The sequence below is a fragment of the Petaurus breviceps genome, unplaced genomic scaffold (genome assembly GCF_028583685.1).
Source record: "Petaurus breviceps papuanus isolate PSGF00001 unplaced genomic scaffold, PetGlider_PUasm1.0 688, whole genome shotgun sequence".
Classification (NCBI taxonomy): domain Eukaryota; kingdom Metazoa; phylum Chordata; class Mammalia; order Diprotodontia; family Petauridae; genus Petaurus; species Petaurus breviceps.
Window position 1 is genome coordinate 28,142,358 of NW_027186457.1, and position 11,061 is coordinate 28,153,418.

Genomic DNA, 11,061 nt, shown 5'->3' on the forward strand with positions numbered 1-11,061 from the left:
TCCTTCCTTCCTTCCTTCCTTCCTTCCTTCCTTCCTTCCTTCTTCCCCTCCCTTCTATTTCTTTTTCTTAATTTTCTTTCAAACGTTACTCAGTATAACAAAATTTCAGGTCAACAAAGTCCTAAATTGAGAGCAGCCCATGGAGTTCATTTTAGTGGACTCCTCAGTATGTTATTATGATATTAATTAAACATGCACACACACATATAGGGACAGATACAGCCTGTAGGGTAATAGTGGCAGTAAAAAAGACATGTTTCCTTCTTGATCTTAAACAACTATTGGTCTCTAGGCTTCCTTGGCATCAGGTTTACTGGCCATAACATAATCTTATTAGAGAAATGGACATAACATATTCATATTAGAGAAATGGAGGGAGAGAGGCCAAGGTTAGCAGGTTCCTTTCAGACCTGCTTCTATCAGTCTTACTTGGAAGATGGACATATTCAGTGCCTTGCAGTAGCTGCTTAATAAATGTCTTCTGAACTGAAGATTTGTTGAATGCAGAGGCTGACTTGCCCATTGGTAGTGAGACTGGGAAGTGAAGTGGATAGAGCAATAGATTTGGAATGAGGATAAACCTGGACTTGGATCCTACCTCTGACATTAGTTATGTGACCTTGGACTAAATGACCACTGAGATCCCTTCCAACACAAATTCTGTGAATCAGTGAATCTGTCCTCAATAACTTTTTTTTTATCATCATCTGGTTCTTCTCATCTTTTTCAATAAGATTTGGAAAGAAATCGTCCTTGGATAAGTTGCTATCCTGCTTCTAGTCTTTTATATTTAATGTTCTCTGTACAAGTGCATGAAATAACTGCTTTTTGCACCTGAATAAGAATATTCACATGTCAGATCGTCATCTGTAGGTTCAGTGAGAGCACCCTTGAAATGTCAGTGGCAGCCTGGACCACAGGTATTAAATGTATCTCATCACGGCCCTGCAGGATTGTGATCTCCTCTGCCAGGTCTCTGTATTTGGAAAACTTTTTATCCCATGTAGCCTGGAGATTATAAGTATTCGAGATGACAAAATCTAAGTTTTTACAGACCACTGCTTTGTCTGGGGGATTGTGGGCAGCAGTTTGACCTGTGATAAGAGTCTAGTTTCAGTAAAATTTATTGGTTGAGTTCTCCAGGATATTTTGAGATCTGCATCTGAATGCAATTCTTTTAATCAACTTGAACTTCCTAATGGATCAATTAAAGATGAAATTATTATAGATTTCATTGGGAAATTGCTTGACCTCATAGATTAAGCCTCAGGCCAAGAGACAAGAGCTCCATTTTGGAAGCATGGAACAATGGAAAATGTGTGAGATTTGGAGTCCAAGGAACTGAGTTCAAATCCCTTATCTACTAACAGATGAAACCACAGCTAGAACCAAGGCTTTCTGACTATAATTTTCTGACCAGTTCTCACTAACAGAGCTAATGTTTCTCTCTGAGATATTAAAAATGAATCTCAGCAAGGGTTTTGGGTCTAAGAGTTCTAGCTTCCAGGCTGCAATGAAAAGTGCCCTTCTGTTAGTTCCTCCGAGGGCAAATCCATGGGGCCCAACATTGCTGAATGCCAGCTGAGCAGAAAATAAATGGAGTTGCTACATTTTTTAGCCTCAGGAGAACACAAACTGTTAACTCAGACGATAGGAGCAAGAGCTGCTGGATTATTTCCTCCTTTAGGGATGGATGTCTTGGTTGTAATGACAAAAGTGACCCTTGTTTTACCTTTTTGTCTAACAGAGCCTTTCATGGAATTAGTTCTGACCCAATGATGCTCTGGCTTATATGGACATTGCCTTCTACCTTATTGATTTCTCGTGTTTATTTGACCAATTACCATTTGTGGTTTTATGGCCTATATTGCTTGTCTGATTGTCTGAATGTGTGCTATTTGTGGGGAGCAGCTGTCTGGCATTTCTTTCATTTTCAGTCTTTGTATCTCCCCAACCCCACAAGAGAATGTAAGCTTCTTGAGGGCAGGGACTATCTGTTTCACTGTTGTCTGTGTCCCCCAGAGCCTGGCACTGTGCCTGGTACATAGAAGACACTTGTTAAATGCTTGTTGATTGATTTGTATTCCCAGCACCTAGGTCCTGGCACATTGGATGCCCTGAAAAAATTCTTGTTGAATTAAATTGAATCAAAATGCATTGAATTTAATCACTGATTCCATTCCAGGCTCAGCTCAAGTATTACCTGGTATACAGAGCTTTTTCTCATCCCTCCAGTTATTACTGCTTCTCTCTTTTAAACTAAACATCCATAATTTGTTCATATTTTTTATTACCTCAGTAGAGTATAAGCTGCTTGAGGGCAGGGCTATTTTTATTTTGTTGTGATTTGTACTTCTTTTTGGACAGGGCCTGTGATTTCACTGGTATAGGGAACTTCCAGTGAGAGAACTTTCATTCAGTGCAGGTCGACACTTTGCAGTTTGAATCCTGGCCGAGCCCCTGGGGATACCGAGAAGTTAAGTGCCTAGGGTCCTACAGTCAGTCTATGTCAGAGGGGACCTGAAGTTGACACTTCCTGACTGAGGTCAGTTCTCTCTCTCTATGTCTGGCTCCTTTTTACCTTGTACGTGATAACCTAAGTATATATTATGCTAGATGGCAAATTAACTGACCATACAGTAGAAATTCTGAGGCTTCCATTTGAAATATTGAGATATGGTGTCATGCAATGCTGAAACCATTTTATTCAAAAATGCATAAAAATTAATTATTAAATTAAAAATTATTAATTAATATATGTGACCTTTTTAGGTCAAATGATATCTTAGTCCACTTTCTATTTTTTTTTTTTTTGCCTTTTGGAGGGCAATTGGGGTTTAAGTAACTTACCCAAGGTTACACGGTTAGTTTTTTTGTGTGGGTGTTAAGTGTCTGAGGCCGGAACTGAACTCAGGTCCTCCTGACTCTGGGGCCAGTGTTCTACTCACTGCACCACCTAGCCAGCCCGTCCACTTTCTATTAATGTGAAACAGCATAAAGGGAGTTCCAAGATCATGGTCATGGGGTCCAATGTCCTTACTTTATAGAGAAGCAAAAATGAGGCTTATACAGGCAATAATAACTTGCCCAGGATCCCATGGTTAGTAAGTGGTAGATGAGGGATTTAAACTCAGTACCCTGGGCTCCAAATCTCGCACTGTTTCTACTGTTCTGTGCTTCCAAGATGGGACTCTTTTCTCTTGGTCCAAGGCTTAGTCTATGAGGTCAAGCAATTTCCCAATGAAATCTATGACAATTTCATCTTTAATTAATCTATCACTAAGTTCAAACTGATAAAAGAATATTATTCAAATGACCAGGTATGCAAAGAGGATGAAGGCTCTCTGAAGACTGAAGGCTTCAGGTAAATCCAAATCAATTGATTTTCCCAAAGCATCCCCAGGATAACAGTAATAATATTGTATCATAATTATATATATTAAGGTTTGCAAAGCACTTTACATATATTAACTCATTTTATCTCACAGTATTTTATAGCCAGCCTGCAATTTTCTTAGCTCAGGGGTTTGTCTTTTCTGTAAGTTCTAAATTAAGGTTTTCATTTTGCAATTAGAAATTCTGGGCTTCAAGAAAACTCAATTAAATAGGAGATTTGTCCAGAAGGGGAAAAATGTATTTTCAATTTAAAAATAAAACAAAAAATCATTAAGTTCACAAGACTGAAATGAAGGATAGAAACTAGTGGTGAGGGGGGAAATAGGTAGTTAAAGATCTAAAAATGACTAGAAATGACTCTCTGCCCAAAAGAAACAGAAATGAGGTCATAATTGCAAAGCACTTAACACAGTGCCTAGGAGACAGTAGATCAGAGCTTCCCCTCTGGCCTACCACCCCCTTTTTAGAAAAAGAAATTACTCAGTGCCCTCTGGGAAATTGATTTTCTTTAAACCTTTAAGTTTATTTTTGAAATTTGCACCATTTCAAAAATAATATAAAGTATTTTTAAATGATGCATCTTAAATTTAATAATTTATTGCATTTATGGTTTTTTTTCTGCATTTAAATCTTGATGATGCAACATAGCATCATGTAACCATATAGATCAGATTGTAAACAAGTCATCAAGCACACACACATATTCCTGTTGATGCATACTGGACTTCCCGATAACGCGTGACATGCTTGCCTACAAACACTTGTTAGGACCTGTTGGCGGACCTGACCACTGATCAGTTAACTTGCATTTTATGTGTTTATTTGGAAAACAGTGTAATCACTATGACTTTAACTCTTACAGAACAGATGAAACATGTAAGAATGGTTTTTCAAAACTTTCTTCTCTTGTCTTCTTTCCTTATGCTTCCACCACCTCCTTATTTTTATTCAGTCCCCCCCACTTATACCTAAGGCTACTACTGACTGCCTGGATTGTTCCAGGGGGTGATATCACTCACTTTGGGAACCTATGCATAGATGCTTATTGAATTATTCCTTCTTTTCTTTCCTTCCTTTCTCTTTCCCTTCCTTTCCTCCTTTCACTTTCCCTTGTTATTCTTCCTTCTCCTTTCCCTTCCCTTTCCCCTTCCCCCCTTCTTTCTTTTCCTTCCCCCTTATGCTTTCCTTCCTTCTTTTCCTTTGGGATTTGTTGAGGTAGAATTTCTTTTCAATTCTGCATCTTCATCTAAGCAGTTGTGGTAGATGGTGCAATGCTCCCACTATCTGTGGAGGAATCTAAACTCCAGGAGCCATATGGATGGATAGAAGAAGCAGTTAAGTGATGAAGTGGATAGAGATAAATTCCACCTCAGCCACTTAGATGTGTGACCCTGGACAAGTCACTCAACCTGTCAGCCTCAATTGCCTCATCTGTAAAATAAGGATGATAATAGAATCTACCTCCCAGGTTTCAGGTTTCACAGAATCTCAGTGGGGGAAAGGACTTTAAGAACCATCTAGTCCAACCCATACCTGAATGACACCCCGACAATATCCTCCCCCAAATGGTCATTCATCCTTTGCTTGAGGTCCTCCAATGAAGGGGAACCCATTTTCCCCCAAGACATCTCATCCTACTTTTGGACAACTCTTAATTGTTAGGGAGTTTGACCTGATGATAAGCCTGAATTTATCTCTTTGCAACTGCCACACTTTGCTTCTGATTCTGCTGTCTGGGCTCAAGCATGACAAATCCAACTCTTCTGCATGACAGTCCTTTGATTAGGTAGGATCATAGCATCATTGATTAGGAGCTGGAAAGGACCCTTGAGATAACTTAGTGAAACTAGCTCATTTTATGGATGAGCAAACTGAGGCCAGGAAAGATGAAGTAGCTTTCCCAGGGTCACATGGGTTATAAATGGGATTTGAACCTGGCTCATCTGACTCTGACCCTAGTGCTCCCCCACCTCCATACCAGTGGCTTTCTTATCTATGTATATATCTGAGATGTGTTTAATTAAGGGAAAGTAAATTTGAGGAGTAGCCACTCCTCAGAGATCTTCACCTAAGTTTATTAAATCTTCAGGAACATGAAGGAAACTGTAATGTATATAGCCATAGTAGTTGCTGGGGAGAAAGTGTTCTTATGTTCTGGAGGGGAGGGGTGCTGGAGCTGACTGTGCCTCCTAATATCCTTCCATATCTTCATTTAAGCTGCAAAAATAGGTTCCGAAGAAGGGAGACATTCTGTGAGTAAATATGGTACTTAGAGAAACTGCGTAGAATCATAGCATCTTGCATCTGGACCGCATAAAAGGCTATCTATCCCCTTCACAGAGTTGAAAAGTCACTTTGCTATAAGCCTTTAGAAAGAGATAAAAGTCTAACTATTAAAAACAAAGTGATAAGTGCATTTTTATAAAGAGCCACAGGTGTTTCAGGGCTGGTTCTCCTTGGACTCACAGAGCTTTGCTTCAAAAATCTGCCTCCTTCCTGGAATTCAGTGGATGTTAATTGGGAGAAGAACAAAGACATTCGATTTCTTCCTGCACCCCACTCAGGTGATCAGGGCTGAGATTTTGAGTCACTATCAGACTTAAAACTTCCCTTAGCCTGCAGTATATTTATTTGGCATTTCAGATTACATTTCTTTAATTGCAGGGAAATAGCACCCAGTGAATGAGAGACACAGAAGAATAAAAGAGAGGGTGGGGAGACAAACTTTTTTCCTGGGGGTAGGGTTTGGTGGGAGGCTTCCTAGACTATTATGAAAACATCTGGGTGGAAAGTGAGACTGGAAGGTGAGATGGGCCGTGTGGCTGGCATCTTCTTTCATCCTAGGTTTACACTGCCCTCTATCTCCAGGCTTTCTTCCCTTGCACTTTTTTCTTTCTTGTCCCTTTTCCTCTTCTGTGACCCTCATTTTTCTGGGGATGCTGGTAGCTCAAGAAACAGGTTTTTCTCCTTTTGGTCTTCCTTAGAGGTTGTAATTTCTTAGCCTATCTACTTAAACTTGAGTAACTAATGCTGGTATGTGTACTGCAAACATACATACACACACAGACACACAGATGGCACTTACTATAGGCACAGCTCTGCTACCTGATGTTGTCTGGTTGGCTTCGTCTCTGGGTGACCTGACAAGAGAAGTACAAAAGAGTACCAGAAGCATTTACCTTTTTTCATCATGTCTATAAGATGAGGAGGTCCGGCCACTGGTCCATATAAACATCTTAGAGGGTGTTTGTCCAGAAGGCCCTTTCCTTTTGGTGGAAGTCTGTGAATAATGGCGGAAGGACCTAGGAAGAGAAGAATAGTCTTCAACATATGTTGGATTCCCCCTGAGAAAAGGCAAGTCCATTGCTCGAGGTTTTCAGGGATGTATCCTATCAGTCATCAGTAATACTCAGTAGTTTTCCTTTAAATGAGACAGGGCTTCTGATGACTAAAGGTAATATGTAAAACACACACACACACACACACATACACACACACCAGAAAACAAAACAAAAAACAAAGCAAAAGAATTTTCTTTTTCCTTCCAAATTTGGTAATTGACATTGAATTATCTTTTTTTTCTCCCTGTGATTTCCCTCTTCTGCTGTCCAGAGACAGGTTATAGCTATTTCCTATAGTGTTGTTTCTCTCTCTCTCCCTCTCTCTCTCCTTCCCCCTCCTTTCCTCTCTCTTCTCTTCTTCCTCCTCCTTCTCTCTCTCTGGTTCCCTCTCCTTTTCTCACCTTCCTCTTACTCCTCCTCCTCTCCTTTTCTTTCTCTCCTTCCCTCTCCTCTGTCTTTTCCCTTTCCTCTCTCCTCCCTCTGTCTCTCTGTTTATGTCTTTATCTCTCTCCTCCATGTCTCTATATGTATATGTTAATTTGACTTTGCAATCCCAAGACTTGTATTGGAAAAATCCCCTCGAGATGGCCCCCATTCCAGTTAAGTGTCATATAAAACCTTATCTTTGGCAAACTTCTCTGCTCAATTTTGGGTGCTAAAGCTGATTTCTTCGCGGTTTTCCTTATAACTGGCATGAGTGACTTTTTTTGGCTACTCCATGGTGTATTCCAAATGCACCCTCTAGCTGCCCAGACTGTGGTTAAAGGCTGAATGCAACTAAATTTCCCTGCTTGAGAGAACCACAGCAGCATGGCCAGGTGTGCCTTACAGCCCTCAACCAACTAACCATATTGTAGAGTAAATGCTGAAGTTCGTTTTCCTTTGTACATGACCAGCTTAAAGATTAACTCTTTCCTCTCCAGGCTGTTCCCATCTGTTCCCATTTATCCTCTTGTGACTTAGTTCCCCTTCCAAGGCTGAAGGTTGAACTACTCTGTAGGTACCAAACTCTTACCAAATGCAGAATCATTTCCTAAGCCACAACAAGGAAGGGAGGAAAACAGAGGCAGCCTGGTGTAATGGGAAGCAAACTGAATGTGGAGTCAGAGGACCTAGGATCACAGATTTAGCACAGAAAGGGATTTTAGGGATCATCCAGCCCAACCTTCTCATTTTTCAGATGAGGAAACTGAGGCCCAGAAAAATGAAGTGACCAGGTCAAGGTCACATTGGAAAGAAACTAAAATTCTATCTTTCTAACTTAAAAACTGGGTGAGCTTGGACAGGTCACCTTCTCTCTAGGCCTCAGTTTCCCCATCTGTAAAATGAGAGTGTTGGATTATATAACTGTCTAGTTCCATGTTGATTACTCTATGATCCATGTGTTAACAACATCTTAAGTCATGTACTTAGGGTTTGCACATGGTTAGTCTTCAGCTGACCACCATACTGGGGGTAAATGGGATGGGTTTGAGAAGAAAAACTAGAGAGAGACCAACGGAGAGTTGGGAGATCTGGGTTCTAGTCTTAGCTTTGCTATTTAAAGAGCTGTGTGACTCCCAGTAAGTCATTTAACCTTTCTTAGCTTCAGAAAAGGTAAAATGTTACAGAACCTTAGCTAAACATTGAAGAAATTGGACCTGGCTTTGAATCCCAGACCTACTTACTATTTGTGTGACTTTTGGCCAGTCCCTTAACCTTTCTGGGTCTCAGTTTCCTCATCTAAAGCTAGGGGTTGGATAGTGACCCTGTCAGCTCAGTGCATTTCTTAATTCCTTTTCCTCTGAAATTAGTTAATATTCACTTTGTATATATTTTCAGTCAATTATTATGCACCAGGCTCTATGCTAAGCATTTCCTACTCTGCTGCTCTCCTGAACTTCATGATCCCCAGAAACTCCTCATCCTGCAAGATGATGTTGGCTCTGAAACTCCCAAGTGCTCAGTGCCCCTTGCCCCTGGGGCTCCTCCCTCTCTTGGATTGGAGAGTATAGAGGGTGGACATTGGAGCCTTCATTTAAGGGGTCAGCCTCCATAACAGCTCCTTCATCATTTCCCATTCTGCTGAAGGGTTGTGTCATGCCTCTGTCCCAGGTACTGTCTACCCTTTTCATCTAATGTGCCTGCTCCTCCATTAGACTGTGAGCTCCTTGAGCTCAGGGGCTGTCTTCTGCCTTTCCTTACATTCCCAAAGCTTAACACAGTGCCTGCCACATAGTAGGCACTTAATAAATGTTCATTGACTGACTGACGAAATACTGGGGATACAGAGAAAGACAAAAAGATAGTCTCTGCTTTCAAGAAGCTCCCGATCTAATGGGGGGGGGGGGGAGACAACGCTATGTACAAGACTATGTAGAAAAATACAATATATAGGATAAATAGGAAATAATTAAGAGAGGGAATTAAGAGAGGAAAGAATTAAGGGGGAATGGGAAGGACTTCCTGTAGAAGGTGAGATTTTAGCTGCTCCTTGAAGGAATCCAGGGTAGCTAGAAGCAAAGATGAGGAGGGAGAGCATTCCAGGAATGGGGACAGCCAGCAAAGATGTCTGCCATGGGGAGATGGAGTTTCGTCTTTGAGGAACAGCAAGGGGGTCACTGTCATTGGATGACAGAGAATGGAGGGGATGAGATTTAAGGTGAAAGAACACTGGAAAGCTGTGGGTGTGGGGAGCATGTTATGAAGGTCTGAATGCTAAGAAGAAGATTTTATATTCAATCTGGGAGGTGATAGGGAGCCACTGGAGTTTGTGGAGTGTGTGTGTGTGTGTGTGTGTGTGTGTATGTTCATATGGTCAGACCTGCTATTAGGAAGGTGAATGGAGGATGGCCTGGAGAAGGGAGGGGCTTGTGGCACGGAGATCAGGCCATTCCATCCTATCCTCTTCAGCAGATCAAACTTTCTATTATTCCCACTATCATTCATCTTCATTTTCTCCCATCTACTGGCTGTTTTCTTACTGATTACAAACATGCCTGTGTCATTCCATCATCAAACAACTCTCACTTGATCAATCTATCCTCACTAGCTGTCATTTCATATCTCTTCTCCCTTTTGTGGTTGACCTCTTTGAGAAGGCCATATGCAATTGATGTCTCCCCTTACTTTTCTCTTAATCTTTAAAAAAACTCTACTATCTAGTTTTCAACTTCATTATTCAACTGAAACTGCTTTCTTTGAAGTTACTAGCAATATCTTAATTGCCAAAACAAATGGCCTTTCTTCAGTCCTTATCCGCCTTGACCTCTCTGCAGCCTTCAACACTATCAGTCATCCCCCTTTCCTCTACCTCTTATCTGGGTTTTTGAGACACTACTCTTTTCTTGTTTTCTACCCACCTGTCTGGTCTACTTTTGCTGGACTGATCCTTCTCAGTCTCTTTAACTGAATCTTCATCCAGTTCATACCTGCTAACAGTGGGTGGGCCACTGGGCTCTATTCTGTGCCCTCTCCTCTCCTCTCCTCTCCTCTCCTCTCCCCTCCTCCCTTCTCCATCCCTCTCCTCTCCTCTCTTCCTACCCCCTCCCCTCCTCTCCCCTCCCCTCCCCTCCTCTCCTTTATTCTTTTCTCTCTTTCTATATTTTCTCATTTGGTGATCTCATCAGCTTCCATGTATAATTCCCCTATAAACATTTTAAACTCATCATACTCAAAACTGATTTGCTTTTCTTTCCCCCTCAAACCCTTCTCTCTTCCTGAGGATCCCACAATCGTCCTAATCATCCAGGCTCACAACTTAGGATCATCCTCCTTATCCTCTTTCATGCCTACCCATATTCAATCTATTGCCAAGACCTCTAAGATTTACCTCCATAACATCTCTCCTATGTGCCTTTATATCTCCTCTGACACTGTCACCACCCTAGTACATCCTTGTCACCTCACACCTGGACTATTGCAATAAGAATTGCATATGTGTTGCTTTCCCCTACTAAAATCCAAGTTCCTCGAAGGCAGGAATTGTTTTGTTTATTTTTTTAAATCTTAAAACTGTACCTGGTGCAGAGTAGGCACTTAACATAGGTGGCACAGTAGATAGAACACTAGGGCTGAAGTCAGGAAGACCTGAGTTCAAATTTGGAATCAGATACTTACTAGCTGTGTGACCCTGGGCAAGTCACTTAACCTTTATCTACCTCAGTTTCCTCATCTATAAAGTGGAGATAATAATTGCACCTACCTCTCAGGGTTTTTGTGAGGATTAAATGAGATGATATTTGGAAAAGTGCTTAGCACAGTGCCTAACACATAGTAGGAACTTAATAAAAGCTTGTTTCCTTCCTTCCTTCCTTCCTTCCTTCCTTCCTTCCTTCCTTCCTTC

At 41.2% G+C, this 11,061-nt stretch overlaps 1 protein-coding gene across 1 annotated transcript in view; it reads right to left on the reverse strand.

The window, feature by feature from the left end:
• KCNMB2 (potassium calcium-activated channel subfamily M regulatory beta subunit 2) overlaps positions 1–11,061 on the reverse strand; it is a 220,260-nt gene that overhangs the window by 26,043 nt on the left and 183,156 nt on the right. Inside the window, exon 2 of the mRNA XM_069104834.1 lies at positions 6,576–6,698. Coding sequence (XP_068960935.1) covers positions 6,576–6,698 — 123 coding nt within the window. The remainder of the gene's footprint in view (positions 1–6,575; positions 6,699–11,061) is intronic.